General features: G+C 38.2%; 1 protein-coding gene across 3 annotated transcripts in view; it reads left to right on the forward strand.

Annotated features, from left to right (window-relative positions):
• spsb4a (splA/ryanodine receptor domain and SOCS box containing 4a) overlaps positions 1-21,014 on the forward strand; it is a 36,199-nt gene extending 15,185 nt beyond the window's left edge. For all 3 annotated transcript variants that reach the window (XM_026936134.3, XM_053233594.1, XM_053233593.1), the window contains one exon: positions 19,954-21,014. In XM_026936134.3, the coding sequence (XP_026791935.3) occupies positions 19,954-20,081 (128 nt within the window). In that variant the 3' untranslated portion in view covers positions 20,082-21,014. The remainder of the gene's footprint in view (positions 1-19,953) is intronic.
• The last annotated feature ends 6,690 nt before the right edge of the window (positions 21,015-27,704 follow it).

The raw sequence follows: 27,704 nt of genomic DNA on the forward strand, positions 1-27,704 counted from the left end.
ACGGTCACTGTTGTGCACACGCATTTCTAACGTACGGACGTGATCCACTCCGTAATCTGTTTCCCAATCGTTGCAATATATCTTACAAAAGAAATGGTTTTGTACATCACAGACACACTGTCTGCACTTACACTTTCAGAAATATATTATATTCAATTGCAATTATTTGATTATTTGCCCAATTTGGCATAAATAAACACAACCCTGGCAGCTCTGTCATTAATTATTCTCCATGATATCTACATGATTTAATGTATTGTGCTGCTGCCACATGATTGGCCAGTGAGTGTAGTATTTTTAATAGGGTTTTATCCATATGGATCAGTTTGCATTACATTTTTAAACTGGATCTCTACAAATGTCACGAGGTCATGGGTCTCTGACCTGCTGATTGTTGCAGAATCCACAAGGAATCTTCGATAATCCGTATAAATGATTTATGCAACAAAAACAACAACAACAACAACAAAGAAGTCATTCGAATCAGTGTTGGAATTTGCAGCTTGCTTTTAGAGAATTGCATTAAGCACTAACACGCGAGAGAGAATGCATTAGAGTCGGGACATTTTGCATGACATGCATTATTACAAAGCTGTTCAGAAACAGAGAGAGAGAAAGAAAGAGAGAGAGAGAGAGAGAGAGAAAGTAATGTAATGTAATGTGAGAGGAAGAGATTATGTGTAAAAATAATTTTGCTGGAATGCTAAGATGCAGATTAGTGTGTGTGTGTGTGTGTGTGTGTGTGTGCGCGTACAGCAAGTCTAAAAACCCTGATTATATGAAGCTGGAGGAGCACAGACGGAGTGTGGGAGAGATGATTTGTGTGTCATCAGACAAAATGAGTGTGTGTGTGTGTATCAAAGCAGCAGTGCTGTAGTACTAGCGGTTAATTTATTACAGCTACGTATAATGATTGCAAATGAAAAGCAGCAAACGCGGCACACACACACACACACACACACACACACAGTGACACTGGGAACGGATGTCTGTTCAGTAACGTTGCCGGAGGACGTCTGCAGTAATTATGATCGATTGGCACGGGATGAGCGCTGTTTGGAATGGGATGGGAATGTCTTCATGACGTACTCTAAAGAATTCCATGTGTACTACATACGCTTAATTTTAATTCAAACTATTTTTTTGACCTTTATTATAAGCTCTTATTAAGGGCTTGTGGATATGCACTTTGTGTACATGGTACAAATCACTCACACTGGAGACTCCTTCCAAAAATGCGTAAATAAACACGCTTTTTCATCTCGCTATATGGAACATACACCATAAAAGTCCCTGTGTAAGACGATAACATATTAGAACGAGCTCATTAATATAAACATGCAGATGAAATACCGTCAGAGGTGTGTGTGTGTTTTCCTAAACTTCCGGTTTAAGCCACACCCACTTCCGGTTTAAATACTACAGAAGCTCTGTGCTGCTACGCATGAGATAAAAAAAAATCCCATCAGTATCATGTTATTACGGGAAAATATCACATTATCACGAGAAAAACGTCACGTTACTCAGACAAAATCAGGAAATATCACGTATGAGATAAATTTTTATAAAAGCATGTTTTTTTTTCGTAATAAAGTGATTTTTTCACGTAATAACGTGATACTTTCACATAATAATGTAACATTTTTCTTGCAATAACACAATGTTTTTCTCATACTGATGTGATATTTTCACGTAATAATGTAATATTTGTCTTGTAATAACGTGATCTTTTCTCATAATAAAGTGATATTTTCACATAATAACATGATTTTTTTCTCATTATAGCAAGACATTGATGAGAATTTTTTTATTTCACGCGTGGCAGCACAGAGCTTCTGTAAGATACAGATAGTGGCACTGCGTTACACGTACTCTAATTACATACTCTAATTAGCCCACTTTTGATTCCTTGAACAGTGGCATCTGACCCAGCGATACACGTTCGTCCAGCAGGGAATGAGGGATGAGAAATAGAAAGGAGAATAAATGAGGAGATAGCATGCAGGTGACAGAGATGACACGAGACAGTGGCAGGAAGACAGAGAATATCAGACGAGCCACAGAGAGATAATTGTTGTCCTGCAGATAGACAGAGAAAGTCGAAGTCAGCATCAGATTATTATTATGCGCGTTAATTTTCCTTGTTTGTGTGTCTGGTTCAGGGTTTGACCTCTGAGTTTCGGCTCTGAGCATCTTCCTGAGGGCGTTTGGTTTAACATATGTATAATATATGTATAAATATATATATAAAAGATTCACTCAGGCATGCATCATAGTGGAAGGCTGTTATACGGGTCAGTGATTTGCTCTCCATGTCGTGCTATAATGCTCAAGGCCTATGTCTAGTGTGTGTTAAGGATTGTCTACATCTTATAAAGAGCTCAAGAGTGTGTGTGTGTGTGTGTGTGTGTGGGTATGTGTTGGGGATTCGTAGTCTAAATCCTGAGCAAAAATAACCTTATTGTTAATATTCAGTATATAGATTTAAACATATACAGTGTCATATACTGTTCATGTGCCATGAACTCTGTCCTGAACTCCATAAAATGAAATTTAAACACAACCTTGTATATAGCAGAGAGTCTTGGGGATTGTGTATTAAAGTGTGTGTACAGAGAACAGAGTAGCTGCTACTGATCATGTGTGTTTACTCAGAGAAAACATCAGGGTCTTTTAATTGATCTGTCATTTAGGAATGACTGTATGACTGCAGGGCCATTTAGCGTTTGTAATCTTAAAAACAATTTTTTATTTTTCAATATTAAATCTAAGAAAGCAAGAATATACAAATCTGTTCAAAAAAATGTTTTAACTCATATCAATATAAAAGCGATATCTCATTTTTACAACATTTGCTGATAATGGTTGCATTTTGCGTGTTTTTTTTTTTTTTAGCATAGAATTAGCAAATATACAAAATTAGCATCCATGCTAATGACCTGATGACCTTAAGGACATTAGGATCATTTACTTAAAATAGTTTTAGTCAGGCAATATCACAATATCATTGAAAATAAAGCGAAAAAAAAGAATGAGAGAATTTCTTCTTCCCATGATCCTCGAGAAATTTGTGCTGAACACAAACAGGGTTCAGTGAATGTTGGCCACAAAATAGACATTTTTTTCTAAATTATAACGAATGACTCGTGGAAAATGATGTTTTAAGTATGAGATATTAAACCTATTCACACATTACTGCAGAAATAAGATTTCGGAAGTATTTTAATGATTACGTTTTTGTGCTGTAGATTTTTTCCAATCGTGGATTCACCCTTAGGATGTTCAGCGTTTATTCTTGTCTGCAGTTTCTTTTCTTTCCTGCGTGAATGGGACGCCTCACATGTGTTTGTTCACCTGTTTTATTAGCAGTTTTGCGATTGAAGTCTATAAATGAGGTGGAGTGGAAGAGAAGTGACTCAACCTGCAAGTCATGGAGAAAAAACATAATAAAAAAAAAGGCAGAAAAATAGAGGCACATGGAAGAGAACGTTAGGAAAGTCTGGCGTTCGAGGAAAAGCGGCTGCATGCTAATTGAGGGCTTATTATTAGAGGATTATGCGGTTGGATCGGATTTCGTCGAACCCTGCACAGCTGTAGTTCCACTTTGTCGTGTACAGCTGTTACATCTGTCCTCGGTCTACCACACACACACAAAATGTCATCCGGTCAAGAAAGGAGGGAAGGAGAAGGAAGAAAAGGAAAGGAATGTTAATGGGAAAAAGACTGCTATGCTAGATCAAAAGTGTCACGCTATAATTCTCTGTATTAAACACTTCGATTGGACGGCTTCTGTCTGACGGAAACAGACTGTACTGTAGCAAAGCATGCTGAAATGAAAAGCACTTCGAACTAAAATCTGCTCAACCAGCAGTTGTTTTTGAGTGTGTACATGCGTCAGTTTATGAGCTGTCGTCTCAGTCAGCACGCCAGCTTTATTTCTTTGTAGACGCGTTTCGGAGGAAACAAAGCCAAGGCGAGCGCCGATTGTTGAAAGCTTGGAACGAGTTCTGGTGTGGGTTGGATCGCACAATTTCCCAGCACGAACCTTTTCAAATCGTGTCAAAGCTGTGCTGTGTGTCTGTCTGTATGTTTCTGCATTTATTACTTTTCCATCATTCCTTTAAGGAAAAATCCACCCTGAATGATTTGCATATCAATATTTATAATCACTATCTGGTCTTCAATACTGCTTTATAGTGCACACAGGGCAAAAAATTAACTTCACATTCATAAACAAGTTCTATCTTCTTGTTGTCACTTTGTCTAACGGTTCCTACGTTACCCACAATGCCGTCTGAAGTCTCTGAGCTACAATATTTTCAAGCTTGCTGCATTCTAGCTGCGAAGTGGGGAAAAAACATGGATGCCTTTTGTTAGCAACAAGCTAGCCAGTTTACGTTAACGATCATGAGTTTATGATATATTTACTTTCTCAAAACAGGAAACTGTATTACCAGTGTTACAGTTTTAACCAACTAACCAGCGTCTGTGTTGATTGATCTACAGTAAATACTATATATAAACTCATTTACAGTACTGAGGTGATATTTTATTTATTGTTGATGGCATGAGCGGCCATGTTGACACAACTGAATTCGAGGTTGAGGAAACCTTCCCGACTTTCCGAGTAGAAATTCCAAATTGAGGGCGGAGTTTTCTTTGTTTTTTCCTGAAATGTCAGAAATTTTGAGTTACGAGCATTAAATGAATGCAGCATTAGTTCTTGCTTCATCTCTGTCTAAAGTTAGATGCAGTGGCGCTTTAGTCCTTTAGTCTGTGCAGCTGTCTCACATCCACATCCGTACACTCTGCTCAAACAGATCAGCTTCCAAAGCTTCATCAACACCATCATGTTCATCATCACGTAGATTGTTAACTAGCCGAGACTGTCTGCTTCGTATTGCTGCGTTGCGTTCTCGTACTTTGAATCCAATATTTGCACTAAAGTCTACCCTACTGCTTTGTTGGATTTCTCAATAATGAGATGTTGAGCGTCACTGAAAAAAAATCCAGAAAGCGAGAAAAGAAGCTCTTCCTCGTTTATTTTTAGGCGGTAACCACAAAAAGCTGAAATTCTTCTCCTATTGAATACCATTGTGACTGTATGCTAGCGATGCCCCCCTGTGTCATCAGCAGTGACAGCATTAATGTGATCAAGCATGAGGTTTTCCTTTTTGGGTTTGAGATTCACTTGACTTCGTTTCATTCACCTGAGATCTTCGTGGAAAGTGCTTTTTGTGAATTTCGATGACTCAGTTTTATGTATTTACTGACATTTACTTACATTTATTTGTTTCCTCATAGCACTCCTAATTCATTCCAAAATAATTGCCCAAAACAGAGAGCACAAGCACATAAAAATGAATAGTCACAGAAAGAGAATGGTAGATTAAGTGGGAGTAAATGAAAGGGATGGCAGCTAACATCAGGGAAGACGCCATGTCCGCGGAGCTGTCTTCTTGATATTGAGTTGTACAGAGCGTGCTTTGCTCTCAGAGTTCTTTTTAAAAGCTGACAACAGAAGCTTACTGCCTTTAGTGATCTATAAACCCATTACTGATTTAGCTTTTGGATCTAACCTGCAATTTGTTGTGAAGGTCCTTCTAGACTAGATTTGGTCTAGCAAGACTCCACCTGTCTTTCTCTGGCCTTTAAAATGGTCCTGTAATGTACATTCAGGAATTCGATTATCAACAGGATGCTGTTTTATCTGTGAATGCAGACCGTGCTTTTAAATAATTGATTGTGATTTGAGGAGGGAATGTAAAACTCGATGGCTTTTGTTTTGCGCTACAAGAATGGAGAATATGAAGGAATTGACAGCATTCACTTCCAGCATTCAGATGAAACAAATCTCCTCTGAGCTAATAAAAGTGCAACCAGGAAACTTATTGCAGAAGTTATTCAGTTTTTTTTTGCAACTCTCTACTTCATATGCTCCATCTCTAGATCCAAATTTAACTTCACGCCTTCTTGTGTTTAGTGGGAGCGATAGCATGGGAATTCTGATAAAGAGACATCTGCTCTGTCTGCTTTGGCTTCCTCGTCTTCCTCCGCTTCAACTCAAGATTTCAGCGAATCAGCATTTTGTCCTTAAAAGCTCTGTGCTGGTGATGGGGAGATAGAAATGAAACAGTGAATCAAGGACTAATGAATCAATGAAGGGCCTATCGGTCTTACTGTTTACTACTGGGCGCCAGTCTCTCTCTCTCTCTCTCTCTCTCTCTCTCTCTCTCTCTCTCTCTGTTTCTGCTGTCTGATTGATTCTCTCTCCATTTGCTCTGCCTCGCCTCCTGCTACATGATCTGCAAATCTGGGTGAACCAGCTCTTTCTAATCCCTTGAAAATCTCTCCCCTTAGTGCACCAACATTCTGTTTTTTTTTCTTTATTCCCAACTGCTTTATCCAATATCTGGGCTCAAAATTGTTTTTGGTTCATCGGACACGCTCCTTTCTGTAACCCGGGCTCTGTCTTGTTGGCTTGAATGCTAAATTAAGATGGACTGCCATGCTTGAAGGGATTTGGAAAGCAGCTGCCTTAGGAACCACATCTTTTGAAGGTAGCTGGCTTACTGGGCAACCTTTTAGCTGAAAAGGAACCTTGGCATGCATTTAGAAATCACATATCCTTATCTTTAGTATATTAAAAATGCAACCAGACCATGTTTACTCAATAATAGGTAACTGGCTAACTGACTTCTGGAAATCACAAATTTCCTGGGAAAAAAAAACCTACGCGTGGTGAAATTTTCTGTACTACAGACTTTGCTGAACTTTGCTGAAATATGTTTCTCTTTTGGCTGTATCTCAATCAAAATAAAGTTACAGCATTTTAAAATGTGCCTATATATAGAAATATTTGAATTTGGAGTCCTCAGTTACTCTGTTGTCATCTTTGTATTGTGTCATTTGGAATTATCTTAACTTGATTTAATATTATCCCACCGATCTCTACATTAAAAACCTTTATGGAAAAACAAAGATTATAATTTTGTGATGAAAAAATGAGCAATCAATTCGTCCATATAGCATACTGAAATATACTACTAGGTCTAACATTTGAGGTAATAATTGAAAAGGAAACCCACATGAACATGGGGAGAAAATGCTCAGAAACTCCACACAGAAAGTTACCTGAGCTCAGGATCGAATCAGGATCGAATACCCTGGAGCTCTGAGGTGGAAACGCCATCCACTGCACCACAGCCAACCCTGTAAAATGCCTGCTGAAAATTTTATTGGCTGATGGTGGCCAGTTTTGTTCAGTAACCCGAACATTATTAGAAATAGTCTTACAGAATAGGACAATGATGCAGTATACCAAATTTCAGCTGAATCCAACTTCCAGATTCTGAGAAAGTGTTATTCAGTCTTCCTATACTTCCTCAGAACCAAGTTCATGAACCAAGTCAATTCAAGCAGTCTTGAGTTACATGTGAGTAAACTAAGCTCTGCCCACTAGGATTTATTGGCATGTGACGGCCATATTGTTTACAAATATCAACATAATTTTGGATTTTGAGACTCCCCTGAGTGTATTGATACATATTTTGTAAAGGTTTTTTTTTCCCAAAAATTTTCAGACTACTAGGTCTAACATTTGAAGTAATAATAATAATAATAATAATAATAATAATGTTCTTGCACTGACTTATAACCTTCAAACGTCAGTGGGATCTGTGAATAAGTCCTCTATAATCTACCAGGCTGTGGTAATCTACAGTGATGACAAGCAACCTGATCCCAAGCTTCACAAAAAATTTGATTACTGCAATATGTTTGACCTTTAAGGAGGTTTACAGCTGCAGAAACAAAAGGCAAATTGGTGTATCACCTGTCCCGGGGAAGCCGAGAGCCGAAAATAGCAAAGTGAATCATATTGCTTTTTCTCAGGTGACAATTCAGCGCTATTTCTCAAACATTTTATTCTTTTATTTTGATCTGTTAAATGATCTTCTCATCCAGGGCAGGCACATTATTAGCACAATGAGCAAATTGCAGCTCAGTCAACGTTGCTACTCATGGCTCAATAGTGATATGATTACGAGACACTTTAAACAGCATTAACGTCACCAGAGACAGGAAAGTGAGTGTGTAATGTAATGTAGTGTGTAGTGAGGGAACAGAGTTTTGGCATCCAATGTCGAATAGTTTTAGGTTTTCATGGAAATGAGTGCATTAGTACCACCAATGATCATGAGAAAAATACACTACGAATGGTATGAAGAAGCGAAATCTTCAGATCTAGGTCTAGATTACAATCCTACAGATGGTGTTGGTACAAAACACATGAAACGCTAAACTGCCATCTAAGAAAAGATACAGCATCAGGACGATCATGTAATCTATAAAATCGAAAGTCATTACAAGGATTTTCTCTGGACTACATTCTACCTAGAGGCATCAAATTAATATACAGTATTATCGGCTGTTTTTACACCTGAACCAAGTGTGAGCGATCTGAACCTTTTTGTGAGGGAGTCATTACAGTTAAAAAAAAAAAAGGGCATGTTGTAGGTTGGATGGTATTGAACTGACTAGCTTATTAGCTGTGTTATTTTTAACCATTTTAAACCATTATCTCATTCCAGTTAACATTTCGAATAAGGTGAAAAAACAATGTGCGAGATACACAGTGGGGACGTAATGCTCCCGGAGAGGTGTTGGTCCTGTTGGTGCCCTCTGGGGGAGTGGAGGTGGAGAAGATAGTGGATGAAAAGTGCAATTTCTGGGTCATTTTAGAAAAACATGAGCAGTGTAGAAGAACAGGAAGATCAAACCAAAGCATTTGGTGTATATATTGAAGAAGGTGTTTGTCTCTATTCAGTGGATTTTAAACTTATCTGCCAAATCATTAGAAACCAAAATACACCTTAGGCAACCTTGTTTTTCTTTCTTTTTCAGTCAACAGAACTAACAGTCAGATTGAATTATGAGCTTTAAGTTGGTCTAGATATTACTTACATAGTACTTCAGCTAAATCCTAAAATTTCTCACTTCTAAATACACCTTATTTATGCTAACAATAAATGTGCCTATTTCTTATTTAACAATTTAGCACTATCACACTGTACATTCCATCATAGCTAGCTTATTTGTAATTAACTAGCTACATTTTAGACAATATAGTATATTTAATATATTTCATATTTCAGTATAAGATTGCAATGTCGGGGTGGATAAATCACTAGCCTAGGGAATCAGTTATCAGTTTTTCACAGCATTTTTACAAATTAATTAGCTTGAATAGATGCTAAACAACATTTCTAGAAAAGTGACTGATATAAAACGGATATATATAACTCTAATGCTAGCACGACATGCAGTCACCTGACATTTAAACACTTCACTGAATAGAAATGAAGACGCTAGTTGGACTGGAATAACGTTTTTATGGCATGAGACAGGAATACACCCTGGCAAGGCATCATGCACACACACACACACACACACACACATTCACACACTTATTCACACCTAGTGGCAATTTGGAGTAGCCAGTTCACTCAACAGCATGTTTTTGGGGAGGTGGGAGGAAAACGGAGACAGACACAGCGAGAACATGCGAAACTATACACCCGAGTTCAGGATCAAACCATGGAGCATTACGTAGTAGAATAAAAGTTTATTGATTGTGTTTTACTGTATGCCGAATATGACCTTGGGGACAACCTTGGACAGTGTTTTGGATTTCAGGAAAACTGTTCAAATATTTATTAGAGTTGCAATAAATAGTGCAAAAGGTTTTATGCAGGAAGTGTGTCTTACTACTTCGAAAATGAGCCAGTGATAAAGACTGTTACAGGCGAAAATATTATGTTTATTAACACAGCTGTGGTCCGTGTGTTATACCAGTGACTCCACCAGAGTGCATGCAGCAGTGTGAAAACATCAGGCTTAAGTGTCAAATCAGGGTCCTAATGAAAGTATGTTTTCACCTTTTACAACCTGTTATACCCTGTGACTCAGAGACTGATGCAAACAAATGACAGGCTTATGCATCACTGACCAATCACTGAAAAGGCAGAATTGAATCTATGCCTTATTATGTAGCATAAGTAAGGAATAAAACACTTGGGAGTGTGCTGTTAGAGTAAAATAATCAGTGATGCGAAGTGGAGTTACTGTTACCACACTGAAATTGATTCTTTTCCTATAACAACTTGTCCTAAAGTGTTTTGATCCTTTTACACCACAGCAAAAGATTAACTTTTTATCCGTTTACAGTTATGTACAAGTTAGTTCCTGTTACTACTTACTACTGTTATAGCAGCTATAAACTTTAAGTTAATAATAATAATAATAATAATAAAAAGAAACACAGCTTGTCATATTTCCACGAAACTAGACAGTTCATCTGTCCTGAGGACTTTACTGTGGTGGAAAAACTTCCAACAATTACAAACATTCCTTCCATGAAGGTAAAAAAAAAGTCACAGAAACTTCATACTATCAACAATTAAACATTTTTTTCTTACGTTATTGTTTTTAAATCTGTTTGTTATTAGGTTTAGATTATATGAAGCGTCTATCATATTCTTAAGTCCCTGTTAATGAGTTGTTACTATAGAAATGAAAATATTAGAAAGAGCGCATTAATATAAACCTGTGGTCGGCGCTACTGTCAGACCGGATGTTATATAATAGAAAATCAGTTAACACCATCTAAACATTCGGATTCAAGAATTCAATATCACTGTGGTAAGATGGTTGATTTGTTTACATGGTAAATCACCAGCGTAAGCAGCAATATGTAGCAAAATTTTTAAAAAAATCTCTATTTAATAGTACGTGGGGTGAAGGTTTCCCACTCCCTCCTCATTCCTTTTGCTCCTACTGTGTTGTGCTCTCCTCTAGCGATAGTGGAGGCTCAATTTAGACTCCTTCCCCCGTGGAGAAGGATAAACAAGAAGAAGAAAGGAGTGAGACTAAATGAGTCATCTAACTCAAATTAAATGACTCATGTCTGGAAAAAAATAAATCAGATACTTGATATGAAGAAGTGAGAAGATGAAAAAGAGATGAAGAGGATGAGAAGAGAACAGGAAAGAAGAGACGAAGGCTGAAGAGTGTTGTTTAAAAAAAAAAAAAGATGGAGAGAAGAAAGGACAGGAGAAAGAATCAGTAATGTTTTTAGATCGCTTGTAGTGTATCTTCCAGCATGCTGTGTTCTCAGTCGGGTGGTGCGGTAAACTTTAAACCCCCAGAATCTCTGTGTGTGTGTGTGTGTGAGAGAGAGAGAGAGAGAGAGAGAGAGAAAGAGAGAGAGAAAGAGAGAGAGAAAGAAAGCAGAGACCACAACTGTGTGTTTATAGCACCTGGATCTAAGACTTCTCTCTAAATCTACAGCAAAGTGTGTGTACATGTGTGGAAAAAGTAGATGATGGCTTTTTGAAATTGTAGCCTTCCTGCAAAATACACACCCACACACACACCATTTCTGTGTTGGCAGTGTCAAATATGCTGTTATTATGGCTGTCTAGTTTTCTGTATATGAGGCTGCCACTCAAGAATTACAGTATAATTGTGATTTTTTTTGCTTATTCTCCCAACGTAGCTTATGCCACTAAAAAATCAGCAACTTACGTCCAAGAGTTACGCCAATATTTAAGCAATATTTAATATCTTCGTATTCAGAGACATCTTACGCAGGTAGTCACGATGATGTTGATTTTCAGATTATTAAAATTATAAAATTATTATAAAAATTTTCTTTAGCAGAAGTGAGCGAGACGAGGTTTTTCAGTAGCATCTAAAAATGCAAGCACTTTCCTTAAAAAAAAAAAAAAGGGGGGGGGGGGGGATAGAAAATGCGGACCGAAGAAGTAAATGATGAGAAATAAAGCAGACTAATATAATGATATATGAAGGAGATGATTGAATAAACATCTAATTGGAGTCTAGTATTGCCAGTATATCGCAAAAATATGGCTGACATTCTTATTATGTTTATAAAATAGCACTTGATCCAGCATCGTGCAGGAAAAGCAATCGTTGTTAGACTAGCTGAAATGGTTTTGCTAGTCCATCATCAACACCACCACAATCATTACCTTTTCTTACCCTCACACTCTCACATCAACAGTTCACAAAAGCAAATATTTTACGCATTTATTGCTTTTTTTGCCTAAATTCCAATAAGAAATACATGTTCAGTTTCGTACACTTGCCAACCCACGCACTGTAGTGATGTAGTGATTTGTGCCATTGTTTTTTTTGTTTTTTTTGGAGCTTCTTCCAAGCGTCGCTCATTATTTCAAATCCCTCTCAGCAACTCACTGCTGTGTCAGCAGGATATCACCAATCTGAATCTGCCTGGCACTGTTCTTGGTTTTAATGAGAGAAAAAAAAGGGTGTGTATAGATTTATACACACCTTCGCCCACACACACACGCACACACACGCACACACACACATCACACCAACTAGAAGTGCATCATTAGCTAGACACTAGCTGTCACACCTCTTACTCATTATCACTTAATAAGTAAGGAGGAAATTTAGAAATAAATAAAACAGTCCACATCAAAGTCAAAGTTGCAGAGCTGGTAAGGTGATTATTATTGGTGGTTATTATTATTATTATTATTATTTAAATAAATTGTGATAACAAATGAATAATATTTATCCCATGAGTTTCTCGAGAACTATTTCATGGCCACGATATGGTTTAAAAGGCGTGAGACACAAAGAAATCAATTGAATCTGACCATTGTGGTCATAGGAAGTGTGGAGATGATTATGATTTGATAATATTACATTTTACCTCAATCATGGAATAATACATAAAGACATACTGGAGTCACTGGTGGTGCGATATGCATATGTGATAATCCAATTTTCAAAGTAAATTTTTTTCATCCAGTTCCACTAAACAATTAACTAGAAATTAGACAATTCATGGACGCAAATTATTATGTTTTGGCCACAAAATACTCAAAATATTACCTTGTGGTCTCAGTATATTAATCTTTGGCCTGGCTTTTTATTAAAAAAGTCGTCTCAGAGGCTCTGTACGATATTGCAAACTGTGATTGTGTGGTACTTGTGAAACCTCTATCATTTTTTATTTGCCAATGAACAAATTCATGGTAAAAAAAACAGCATAAATCATCACCCGTGGATTATGAATTGCAGTCTCAGACAGGACAATATCACGGGTGCTGCTCTGCTAACTAAGCAGAAACTGTAGCTACTCGAGGACGTAAAAAATGCATTAGCATTGCATAATACGTAATGAGACTTAGTGTAAGTCACGATTCAATAGTGCATGGTGCATAAATTCATGTTTCATGTCGCATAGTACACATAAAACCCAAATTTGCTTTAGCCTGCTATCAAAGGTTTTAAACAACCTTATGACTTAAAGTAATATCATTACACATTCAGAAGACCATTTGCTAATATTGGATGAAGAAGCAGCATATGTAACCACCTGAACTTATCCCGGCCTTCCCTCGGGTATGTGAGAGAGATGGTTAGTGCTAAATGTAAGCAAATAGAGAGGATACATATACATTAATTATGTGTCAGATGAAGAGATGCAAGGACAAGCTGTGAAAACATGATTTTCGGTATACACCCACATACAAATACACTCAAAAAAATACCAGTCATGGAAACTGTCACTTTCATTCAGACAAAAGAACCTCCACATTTAACCAGTGAGTCATTTAAAGACCTACGAGGTCCTACTTGCTGCTTGGAATAATACACACACTGAGTCATATGTGGTTGTAAATGAATAATAATTTTGAAATCAAGTTATTAGTATGTAGATAAGGAGTTACTGTTGGACCCTCTTTCAAGTATTTAGACTATGACGAGTATGCAACATGAGTGACTCAGTGCTAGCGTGTCGTGTTTGGTACAATACATTCAATACAATTTTACTTGTATACCACTTTTATTAAAAGACATTATTGTGACATTAGTCACAAAGCAAGATGTAGAATTAAATCTGTTTAACAAAATCCCTGACTAAACGAATCAGTTGTTAACCTAGACTCAAAGATTGACACTGTGCCTTAGTTCTGAACACTAACTGGAAAACTATTCCATAGCTGGGGGTTTTTGTAGAAAGAAGCTCTCCTCTTGCTGTAGTCTTTATCATTCTAGGTGCTAATAAAGAACCTGCATCTGCTGATCGAAGCAGAAGCGGTGGATCGTAACAGACCAAAAGTTTGCTCAGGTTAGTGATATTTTAGAATCAATGTGAAATTTGACTGGGAGCCAATGTAGAGAGAATCACGATTCAGTGTCTAATGTCCTTTAGACATTCCTTCACTTTATTGAACAGTGTATATATATATACATATACATTAGGGTAGGCTAGAACACAGCCCTGTGGAACATCAAACTTTACTTTTTATACGCAGTCAGCAATAACATTTACAGACTGATAACTGTTAGTCATATACTGTATGACCTGAGTCAGGAAAGAGCCATTCTCTTAACTTTTTTTGTGTGTCATGTCTATCCAACTACAATTCCCAGAATACACCGTGGCCTACAAACATGGCCACCAAGGACTACAACACGCAGTCACCACAGACTCTGTCATGTTCACGTTCACCAGATTACTGATCACTCACACCTGGACTCAATTACCATCACAGCTACACTCACAGTATAAAAGGACGCCACAAGCCACACACTCATAGTTTATAAAGCCAGGAAAACACTTTAAGGAAAAACACAAGCCATTTTCTCCATCTTGGTTGGGCTTTTGAGAATCTGTGGGCAGCAATTGTGCATGTGTTCATGTGACTATCAGTCTGAGTTTGCCTGGATCTTCTTGTTTCCATAGTTATGTCCAATTGTCCAAGGTCCAAATTGAAGTTACATAAAATACAACAGAGGTTCTCTAGAAGTTGTTCCTCCATTGTACTCCAAAAACCTTTCCACATCCAAACCCTCAAATATTCAAAACCTTATATTTCACCCAAGTAGTAAATCCGGCCTGTTTGTTCTACACAGACACAGAGGACAGGCGGTGATATCAGGTAGCATCACTCTGGTCTGGCGAGGTGATGAATCTTCCCATTAGAGTACTATCCTTTCAAGCCCTGGAGCCACGTAATCCACCATAGTTCTCCGAGGATGTCCTGTCAGCATGACAAAGCTATTTACCCTGCCTCTGAAATAGGGGTGGAAGAGTATGGAAACTTCACTGTGTAACAACTGTACATGGAATCTGCTTGCTTTGTATTTCTATAGACAATGACATACAGTCATGTATACAGTCATAATGCTGCGTTTATGCTGCAAATATTCAAATATAATATCACTCCATTGTTGATTATAATCCTTTAACAGCACATCCTGTCATGTTTTAGTCTTTAAGTAGCACATTTTACATGCTATGGCATACCTCATAATGGCATTTTTCCATACATTCTCCCATTTCCATAGTATACAGTTATACTATTATACCATTACATTGCTAAGCTGAACGTCTTTGCAGTTTCTGTCTGGATCTGGCTTATTGGGAGTGTGAGAAAAACCTGATGGCTGTCTGGGCATCTCCAAACCGCATATTTAAAAATAACCTCATTCCAGAGTGTAACAGTACAGGAAAAATATTATGTCTGGGGTTGCCTGATGTATTAGCATCACTGACTGAGTATTAAAGCTGCCTTCTGTGCTGTCTGAAATTGTCCTAAGTCTCTGGAACACTTGAGTTCTTATAAACCTAGTGCTAACAATTGTCCATTTCATTTAATTCCTAAATAAAATGCATTTGTTTTAGCATCATCGCTGTTGGTAGTTGTGTAGAGTGTCACGAGTGCTTCTGAGCTATTGTTTACCACCCTGAATTGATTATTTTCCAATAACTGCACATCCCAAAGTGTTCTGTTCCTCTTAATCCAAAGCAATATGCCACCATTTTAAATTTATTAATGAACAACGCATCATTCTTTTTTATCTATTTATTGCTACGTTTTTGCAAGTTTTCATGTTACCGAGAAACTGCAAAACCATCCTGAAGACTTTCCGTGTCAGAAAGTTGCAGCTTTACCATTTACTGTGACAAAGCACTGACAGTCGAGACTCCTTCCAAAAATGCTTAGTAAACATCTCCTGACAGAAAACTTTTTTTTTTTTTGTGTGTGTGTGTGTGTGAATTGTCTACGATAGCGTCGAACAAGTGCATGGCTTCGCTAACGTGGTGGCACTCCTGCCTACATGGTATCTGAATCTCTTCTCAAGAGCAGTAATTGTACACTATAAAAGTGTCATATTCATTCACTTGCCTGGTTTGATGTAATTAGAGTATGTTTAATCAGTTCCAAGCCAAGTACTGTATGGAACTGACGTTCTTTGTAAGTGATTCAATTATTCATGGTGTGAAAAATGGGCACTGGTTCTGACTCAAGGGCTTTCTCCTAAGTTATAAAAATTTGCTTATTATCAGTCAGTGTTAAGTTCCATTTTCTGCAGACTTTTCAAAATATTCCCTTGGCTATCGGTTTAGACACTTCAGAAGAGCAAGAGAGTTGAAAAGTGCATTTTGAAGGGCAATAATTGCCTCGGGGAAAGATGTGGAAGGATGCACTTGATGTCAGAGTAGACAGACATGGTGAACACCATCTGAGTCAGACCTAGGTGAGAGCTAGTTTGCTCTCACTTCTGGTTATTGGCATGTAACCTTGGAACACTCGGAATGAAAATGTGCCATCTTTCTATCTCGAGCACTATTCTTGACAAAGATTTATGGGCTAAGAAGGCAGAGACAGATCTTTGTCACACTCCATGAGCCAATGCTGCCAAACAATGATGGTGGTGGTGATGTAATATAAGATGGTCTAAAATGTCTAAAATCTTTCAATAGCTTGATGATGAACCTTTTTGGGTTGAGCAATGCATTATATATTTGATGAGATGAGGTATCGTCAAAGGCTTCATGGTATCCTGTGTCTTTTTCTTACCATCATTGGTTCCACAAAAGTCCAAAAGAAGCCAACATTTGTTAACAACAAATAATCGGACGTGGATGCCAAAAATGAGCCCATTTATACCAGCCACCCCTGGTTGGCAACAACATTTTGTTTGTGCCATTGTCATGCTGTTCGGAGTTATACAGCACAGCACATGTTGTAGGCGTGGGTGAGCGTCTGTCTGATGGTCCCACTCTAGCAGGTTTCATGTGTCCTCCTCTATGTTTTCTTTCAAGTCTAATCTTCCCATCTGGTGGGCCGTTATTGTGTTGAAGCTGCAGGTCAGAGACTGGCCAGACTGTGTATGTTTCATCACTGCGATGACTTTCTGAATCATTATGTTCTCTATAATCAGGGATGGCTTCGTGTGTGTGTGTGTGTGTGTGTGTGTGTGTGTGTGTATATATATGCTCAGATTTGTGAACAGGGTTTATTCTGGAACTATCCGGCTCCTCTCATAAACACAGCCTCCTGCTGTTCTCGGAGGTGCTGAAGCCTGATTAGCGTTAGTGTTTATCCCACTGGGTGTATTTTTAGCACAGTTTTAAAAAATAGCTCTTGTTGTATAGATACTTGCCTAATTCACTTGGTGTGGGAATTTTATCATTCAGTTTTTTTGTCCTGTTCAGACAACACAACATACAGTATAACAGTGACGAGACAAAAATCTGACACTGGCACAGTGGTTGAAAATTCTTTACAAAGTCATTACAGTTTTGTCAGCATAGCAATTTATTAGAGTGATTAGTCATTACTGAAGAACTAATATGGTAACACTTGATTACTTACTGCCAAGCCGGTAAGCAATTAATTAAAGATCTGCATTGCATTTGACAGCAAAGGAAACTTCAGTCCGCATTTTCTATCCCTGATTTTTTCCGAGTTTAAAGGCACATGCTTATGTTTAAAGGCACTAGGCACTACTGGCAAACCCAGTCTCGGACACATCTACAAAAGACAAATCTGGCAACCACAGGGTGTAAACTTTATGATTTACACCCTGAAAATTTCCCCGCATAAATATTTTACAGAAATTTTGGACTTAAAAAGTGGCATGCTCTGCTAATCATATCCATTTAATCCATTTTTGCCACATGGAAACAAGCAGGCTGCACAAACATGACAATGACTTTTGCATTTTTTTATATGCTAATTTGATCCCAGCAGGCTGTATATATTACTGTGTATATTGATTTTGTATCTTTGCTACACACTTTCCCTCTTTTGTGCAAATAGTGGTGTCTTATCTAAATTGGTAAGCCAACCTTGAACCCAGCAGGGTGTGTACATGTGTGTGTACGGTGTAGAAAGAGACTGTGAGTGTTGTTGTGTGAGGAGAGGTAGGAGGTAAATGATAATGGGTATTGAGGCTGCGGTGGAATATGACTGCCTCATCAGTCACTGGTGCTAGCATGAATGCACTGCATCTGTATTAACGTCCAAGTTAATGATTACAACCAGCCTTAATGGAGAACTTCACAACGAAAATATTAGCGCTAGTGGAGATCGTGGAGATCGAAAATCTTACAGGACAGTTAATATGATATCACTTAAAGGAAAAATCCACCATGAACAACTTGCACATTAATCTTTATAATTAACTTGTGACCTTCACTGGCATCCAAGATTTATTCTTTAATGAAATACTGAATTGAAATTTTTACAAATTTTATCCCTTAGATTTTTTTTTGACTTGAGACCCCACTTCCCCTCACAATTGAGCACAATCTTTTATCTATTTTTTTTTTTTTTTTTACTTCCAACATCTTGGATTGGATTGGATCTCAATTGGGAACCTCTGCTTTAAGCAGCTGAGGAGAACACAGCTGCGTTAGTGTTTGCTGAGACAACGAAGCCTGACAGCATGAGCAAACACATTTAAATTATCCACCATAATGTCGTTTTGAAATACATTATGTACATGATTGTTCTGGCTGAATCAGTCCTTTCCTGACACACATTTGGAAGTAAATTGACAATGTGCCATGCAAAACGCATTAGCGCTATGGGACGTCAGATGTGAAAAGTGCTGAAGCATGACACTCCGCTAGTCATTTACCCACAATCCTCCTGCAGCTTTATCTGTAACATTTGATTAGTCTCGGTTAGCTGAAGGTGTGGGTAGTGGAGTGAGTGCGTAAGGCACATGGTGACTGGTTCTAGCCAGATGGGTAACAGCAGTATCATTTGGAAGAACTAGCTCCAAGTGGCATCTATTATTCAAACCCTTCGTCAGCTGAAGTGGAAGAGTGTTCAGTGAGATATGGAGTGACGGGCGAATACTATCCCTCTTGCATGCATAGACAGAGACATTGAATTATTTTGTGTTAAGGCTTTGGCTGAAGTTGTGAAATGCTTGACAGAGCTTCATTGGTACCATGCTGCACTTTAGGCTACATAAATATTTAAAACAAAGTTATGCCAATAGGCAGGTGGTATTCCGCCTCACTGCTTCATCGTCCCTGGTTCAAACCTGAGCTTGGCTTACCGTCTGTGTGGAGTTTCACATGTTCTTCTTGTGTCAGTGTGGGTTTCCTCCCATCTCCCAGATGGATTAACTAGGTTTAATTGCCCCTACTTGTGTTCTTGAGATGTACTGGCATCCCATCCAGGGTGTATTCCTGGTCTTGTGGCCAGTGTTCCTGGGATAGACTCCAGATCCACCATGACCTTGACCAGGATGAATAGCTTACTCAAGATGAATGAATGAATATTCCAATAGGCAGTTGTTATACACCTAAACCTAACTCTAAATAAATTGCCCGTTATTCTTATCCTTGTGGGCACATTTGGCTGGTCCTCGTGAGGAAAACTGCTTTATTTACACAGCTAAAAGAGCCAACACGCCCACAACGTTCCCACACAGACACAACATCTAAAGTGGGATGGCCCAACAGTACATCCATTGCTAAATAATGAACAGAACATGATCTTCAAGTGTGTAGGATGTATGCAAAACTGTTCACATTCAGCACAAATTAATATTTTCTTCATTTTCTCTCTTCTTCTTTAGCTGAGCCCCTGCCTCTGATGGACCTGTGCAGGAGAGCAGCGCGTCTAGCTCTGGGCCGTGACCGACTGCAGCAGATCGAGACCTTGCCTTTACCCCAATCTCTAAAAAATTACCTCCAATACCAATGATGTGGACGGATCCAGCAACACACAGATTCACAAAGCGCAAGCCTCGAGGTGCGGCGACTCTAGCGCCAACAACAGGGCGAATGTTTACACTACAACACACTCTGTGGCTCCTACCAGAGATGTTCTGTTCCTTCCACCATTTCTCTTTTTTTAACGTTTTAACTTTTTGGATGGTATGTTGAGATGGACTGTGAGGTTGGAGTGTAAGGATGCCACAGCGCCCTCCACTGGTAGTCTCTCCCTGAATGTTAGGGCTTGGCATAAAAATAAAAAAAATGCTACACAACCTTGGGAATGCTCGTTCGAGGCTCACAGCGATGCTTAAACATTCCAGAAGGAAACCAAGCACCTTAGAGGCCAGACTCTGGAGCTGGAGCTGGAGCGGTATCCGGTTTCTAGCAGGTCTTTCCTGTGCACAAGGGCGACCGCTACCTACATCAAGACCCGATTCATGAGACTCGTCAAGAAGTGCACTAATACAGCACAAACACTCCAAGCAAACATTTTTCCCCCAAATCTAATTTGAGTCTCTTTTCTATTCCTGAGTGTGTACCTTAATTATTAAGGTGAGTGTGATTTTTTTCCCCCCCAAGGTTGATTTTATGACTATTATGATACAGATCCTGTAACAAGTTTAGTGCTATGTTTTATTTTATTTATCTGGATGTAATTCCTTTTTATTGAATATGAGATTGTGCATACTAGCACATGGACATGATAAATCCATCCCAAATGGCTTTTTATTTGAAACCAGGATGCTGCTTTTTTTCTATTATTATTATTATTATTATTATTATTAATATGATTATTATTATTATTGATGCTGGTTTGTCTGCCTGATCAAACTGGAGATCTGCAGTAAACAGTGGAATGTAAGGACACCGCTAAACATTAGTATATTTAAAATGTGAATAAAATCCAAGTGAATGAGAATAGTGTTGCCATTTTTATTTTTGAATTATTGCTGTGTGTGTGTGTGTGTATGGAAAAGGAAAAAGGCATTGCATAAATCTATTTACAGCGAAACTCATAAGATAATTAGAGATTTTTTTCTTATGAGATCTCGCTTCATAAGAAAAAAAAACTGAAAAATGGCCTCAGTAATAATAATAAGAAGAAGTCAAGATGGTTACTGTAGATTTTAATCCTTATCTTGCGCCGATATCGGTAACGAAGTTTCAATTCTTTTAATTCTACTGACATGTGGGTTCCTTAAATAAGTGCAGCAACAGCAAAAGATGAAGATGACTCATCAAACACAATTATTTTCTTTTCTCACATTATTCCATATGGCCTTCCTTTCATATCTTAGCCCATATCAAACACCAAAATAATGTGTCTGTTTCTGAGTATGAAAACTGACAGAGGTGATACTTTCACAGAAAGAACAAGTATGCGTGTGCTGTGGTGCCTTTTTCAAGATGCAGTCTTTCTTCAGATAAATGTGAAGTCTCCCTGTGGGGCTAAACGAATGTGAAAGCAGACTTTGACTTAATCCTTAGCTTTCAGCTAATGAGTCTGGAGGCGTTTATAGGAAATTATCGTTGAATTACATACTGCCTTTTTGGAGCAATGCAAAAACAGACGGCTTTCAAATTCACGTATACAGCTAAGTTGAATATTTTTTAAATTTCACTTTTTGTGTCATCACTAATTTTATATTAATTTTATATAAACACTCGCGTATAACATTAAAAACAGGGGCGTACTTCATAACACCTGCAAAAAATGGTCTTCGAAGGATTTTCACATAAGCAAATAAGGACACCTTGACCTTTTTTTCTGCATGTCTGGCTTCATGATTACGCAATTTGGGGAGTTTCTACTGAAAAAGTGCAAAATACACAGCAGTGTTTATGCAAAATAGATTCATTTAGTACCTACACTAAGATGGAAGTCACTTCAGGAATAACGACTGTATGTATAAATTTGGACAAATGAAGGGCAGGTGTTAAGTAAGGAATAAAACACTACAGGGTGTGTTGTTGTAGGAAAATAATCAGAGACTGGTGTGATGCAGCCAGACATGAAGTTGATTTACTGTTACCAACCCAAAGGTCAATATCCGCATGTCCCGAAGTGTTTTATTCCTCTTATACTACAGCAACTTGCCAAATATTACAATTTTTTAATTAATTTAAGAGCGACAGTTTAACACTTAACATATAGCAGCTTTTTTTCTTTTAAAGTTAATAAGACAAAAAGTGCAGCTTGTCATGTTCCCAAGAAACCAGAAAATGCAAAGTCGTCTGTCCTGAAGACCTTCATGCGGCAGAAATATTATCACCATATTAATGATTAAACATTTTTTTAATATTTATAATTCGTCTTAGACTATATGGAGCACCCAGTGTACAAATCCCAGTGAATGAGCTACTATAACTAGGATAATGTATTAGATATTGTTTTATGCGAGATGCATAATACAAGTGTTAGTCACTTGTCACAGTTTGGGAAATAAACACTGAACAAACTTCTTTTCCACAAGGGCTTCTTGCATTTCCAGGATATTATCCACTGGACTGTTTCCACTGGACATGTTTGCAGGTGTGAAAACAGAGAGAGAGATAGAGAGAGAGAAAGAGAGACAGAGCGGGGCACTCATACACCGCTGTGGGACCTTTGTGACTATAGCGTGAAAAGAGCGAGGCATCCTTCTTGCACTTCCTCCTCTCTGCTGGGACAAAGTGGCGTGTGAGAGAGAACGGAGATATAAATAGTGAGATGCCTACAGCAGCATTCAGTCTGGGAGGTTCTCAGTGTCACTCACGACCTCATGACCTCCAGACTGTACACAGGTGCATCCTGGATTCAATAAACTCCTGAGAACGCTCTCAAAGTGTTTCTTCAGGAAGACGATGCTAATAGATGTTAAAAACAGCGCTGGTTGTGGGGATGGTTGCTTGTGATATTAAATTCGAGGCTAAAATCTATCAACAGTGAAACTATTAACACGATTTCTTGCATGGCGTAATAAAAATGATATGGGGCAAAATATTACAGGCACAGTTACAGAGCAATTTTTATTTACGCTGTTCCAAATTTCATCACAAACATGATAGATCAGAGTCAAGAGACTCTCAGTAGTCGTCTTGTTGAGTAAGGGATTACATGGATTTTATTCCGAATGTAGAAATTTAGCGTGGTTGCTTTTGTCTGTCGTGTTGTACACCAAAACATGGATATGTGGAGATATAAGATAAATAAATAAAGACAGACAAACAATGATAATACGTACAAATGGTCTGTCTTTCTCTCTCCCTCTCTCTCTCTCTCTGAGTAAATATAGCATTCCTCATCCCTCAAGTCTGCTGCTGTTCCCACCCTCTCTACTTCCTGTTTGGCTGATTTTTTTTCCCTAGCTTCCTCCAGAATGCCTAAGAAGAGTCTATTTAGCCCCGAGGATTCACATCTAGATCTACAATCAACAATAGATCTTGAAGAAACACAGCAAAGCACCAAGAACAAGCCTTAATGACAATGTTACGGAAGGAATTGAGTCAGAGATGAAACTAACGAGCGAAACTGGACAAACACAGCTGGGGCTCAAGCTATCTTTTGAGAAACAACCACAAAAAAAGGAGGAAAAAAAAACATAAGTTGATACTATGCTAAACACTAGACACCAATGTATTAGAGGAATTTTGGTACAGACCAAAGGTGTATCATGTGAAGTATGAAGTATCATGTGTAGACTGTGGTGAGAGAGCAGAAAAAGCAGGCCTGGGTGGTGATGGTGGAGTGACAGTGGGTCAAGAATGGAGTTCAGACACTTCTATTATTCTAGATTTAATGATTTTGTTGTGGAGGTTATTCAAAGCCTCTTTTTGCACCTGTTTCCAGGCACAATTAGGCTTAAGCTTAAGTGTACAAAACTTGTGCATGAGCCTAAATGCCAAAGGTTTACGCATGGTGTACAAGGTGACACACAAAGTAAATGTCTCTCCAAGATACATATATATATGATGGAGAATTATGCAAAAATTACCACAAAAAAAGGGAGACGGAGTTGGGGACATGCGAATTGTGGCTGGCTGTGTTCCTGTTCATCGTTCTAAACTTTGGACAATTAGATATTCTTTATGACAAAATGTCTAGTAATATTATTGGATGATTTTAGGTGAAAAAACTGAGTAGACCAAGAGGACAATTTTCCACTTTTATATGAAGAAGCTTATTCTGTACGCAAGTCTTTTCATTAGAGTAAATCAGCTGAGGATCTAACGGCAGCTGTATAAATACCTTTTATACATTTAACGTCGCTTACCCAAAAGTCTTCATTTCATAAGATCTTTATTACACATTTTTATGAGCATTTTCATTTCAGAATGGCTTCAAACCTCAATTTACACCTCACGCAGAGTTCATTTACTAGGTGGTGCCAGGTGCAGGTTGAGTGATAAGCTACAGCGTTTGTAAATGTAAATTCGCTAATGTTAGACGCACCAAAAAATTTCAGTCTTGTCGATGTATGTATTTGTATCTGGCCCTTTGAATTCAAAATTCAGCTGTCTACCTTCTCCATATCACCCCTTTAATTCACCAGCTTCACTGACTTCACATAAAGCATCATATTTCAAAATTCGGCATTCTCCTTAATTATAAATCCATTAATCATCTTATTTCTTAATCACCTCTCTGATTCTCTCTGATTCCCTGATAAATCACCTGCACCCTCAGATCCTCTAAAGCAGCAGCCGTCAACTGCGGGACCATGTAGCAGATCTGTAAAAACCGTAGCAGAACTATTAAACTGTTTTTAGTACTCCAGTATTAAAAGCTTTTGTTTGAAACAGCTGATGGAGGTTAAACATGTATAGCCGTTTGCAGTGTCAGTTAAACATCCTCTTCTTGTGGTTATGCTAAGTGACAGAAAGTGACAGACTCTAGTGAAAGCTAGACGTCTGGGTCATGGAATATTGCATGGGTGGCTCCCTAACTTTCAACCTTGCAACCTTTTAAACTCACCATAAAACTAACCTTAACCTCTGTATTTGTTTTTTGGTTATTTGTTAACCAGTTTTTTTTTTCCTGTTGTATGTAAGCTCTATTCTTTAATATTATTCACTATTTTACCACAGCACTACTGAATTCTTCTTTTTTATAATTAAATGTAACTAGAAGTGGATAAAAGTATGATGTTTTGTTTGTTAATTAATAAAAATAACCAAGTTTTGGCAAATTGCTGTCGTAAAAAAGGGATAAAATGCTTTAGAAATGTACTGTTATAGGAAAATTGTCAACTTTCGTGTGGTGATATTTACTTCGCTTCATGTCAGGCTGCATCACACCACCCTGTAGCTGATTTTTTTACTAAAACATCACACCCTGAGTGTTTTATTCCTTACTTATCCTTCAATATTATTCCTATTCTTATGTCCTTCCTGTCTGACCTGGTTAGGAATCTGCTGTGAGACACTTAGTGCCACTCTTCATTTCACAAATGACCTTTTCTCTGCCAACATGGGAGTTTCTGGAGCTGTCAACCTTGCTCTGGCTTTTCACGCTCTCGCTCTCGCTCTCTCTCTCTCTCTCTCCTTGTTCATTCCTTTTCTCATGATTTATCAAGCATGTGATGATAGACACCTTCTGTCCACCTTCCAATCAAACCTGATGCCCTGTGATGAAATGCGAGTTTCCTCTTTCCCCTGTAAATGAGACCTGATTAAACTAAACACATTAGACGTGATCAGATGAACGATATTCCTACATCGGATCACTTTTTGTTGACAACGTTATAAGTCCTGGCAAAGCACTAAGAGCAGAGACGCTGGTGTAGAAATATGCCTTGAGTATGCGGGGGGAAAAGATTGCAAAATAATTGCAATGTTGACGATTTTGCTTTAATTCATAGTGATATCAAGGACCCTCAGAAGGACCTTTTTTACACGAGTATTAAAAAAAGGTGGTGTAATATCCCTGTTCACTGCTTAGAGGAGCCTTGCTTGGCTGCAGGCACGGATGGGTGAGAGCAGGGGCATGTAACATAAGGTTATAGCTTAATGAATCATGGCCAAGGATGTTACACAGACAACTTAGAACAAAATGAATCATTCCACACACCCTGAACTTGGCTGACTGTTTTATTTTGCTTCTTTTAAGCTCTACTAACCCCAATCTTTCAAAATTAGCTTTGGGATTTTGTGTTCTGTGGCATACAAGTTCACTGAAATGGGCACAAGCAAGAGCATGGGCTGCCCTCTACAGGATGAGAATGGTAGTTACAATTTATATAAAACGATAGCAAGACAGGAAATACAGGGACCTGCTTGAAGAAAGTGTCGAAATCAACAACAACAACAACAACAACAATAATAATAATAATAATAAGAAGAAGAAAGCTACCAACTGGGGAGGGTGAAAGCTAATGACGTGCTTCCTCTGACACATGAAGTCAGCCAACTGCATCGTCACAGGGCGACGCCACACAACACGCTCAGAGGAAAGTGTTATCTGCCCTCTTCTGCATACGTGAGCTCAGAGATGCCCATGATTGGCTAGTGTTACTGTGATTGACAGGGTAGAGAGAGAATGCCCCTCCCATCCAGAGAGCACTGCCAATTTCGCTATCTTGGCTCCTGGCCGCAGATTGCTCTGGCATCACTGGGATTCAGTCTCGCAATCTCTGGAAAATAGGACAAAAGTCATTCTGTTGTGCCACTCTGGAGCCCTGGGTCATTTCATTTGCAGTGAAAATGTTCACTGGTATAAATATAAGGTGGACTGGGAAAACCTATCGCATGTCATTGTGGCTCAATTCTGGCAAAAAAAAATTACAATGGTAATGATGTCTAAAAACATGCAAGCTAAGTGTGATTTCTTCACACTTTACCTTTCTTCATCCCTGGTGGTTCCTCATCAGAGATATTTAACCTGAAAATGCACGTTAAAATTGCACTTTCCCAAACCTGCATGCACACTATACTTACCATACGCCCTAAAAAACTTAAGACTGAGACTCGAACCCTTCCCATTATAAACTGACCCTAAGAGAGGAACTGTGAGCAATCCTGAGTATTACATTAGGACTTAAGTTCTTAAGGAACAAGAATGTGCAAAATGTTTATATATCTACATGTACCTTGTCCCAGAGAGCTAGGACCATCCTGAGCCATGACACAAAGATGACCCTCATGGTTTAAAAAAAAAAAATTAAAAACTGGTGGTTTTGCAATGCCAATAGATAGAAGTAATCACTTTAAAAAAAATTAGAAAAATTGAAAACAGTCAAGCAACCAACTTTCCAATGATTGGACCACTTGTGATGGAATGAGCCCACAGTGAATGCCAGGTTTCGATCAAGTTGTTGTTTAGCAAAACAGACAAATGCATAATCAGTTCAGCTTGTAATCAGATGCCGACTGTCAAAATGACTGTGATGCTGGAGTGGCATTTTTCAATTTCTTTCTAAAAACAGGCAAAATGATTTCCCCATTCTAATATTTGATGTGAACAAAAGCTGAAGAATTTGATGTGTATCTGCATGATTGTATTCACTGCATTGCTGCCACATGATTTTGTTGATTTGGATAAATGGATAAAACAGCAGATATTCCTATTAAAGTGGCTGGTGAGTGTATATGTGTCTGTATCATCTATATAATATTATCGATCTTTTAATCA

This window comes from Pangasianodon hypophthalmus, chromosome 4, assembly GCF_027358585.1.
Source record: "Pangasianodon hypophthalmus isolate fPanHyp1 chromosome 4, fPanHyp1.pri, whole genome shotgun sequence".
Lineage (NCBI taxonomy): Eukaryota > Metazoa > Chordata > Actinopteri > Siluriformes > Pangasiidae > Pangasianodon > Pangasianodon hypophthalmus.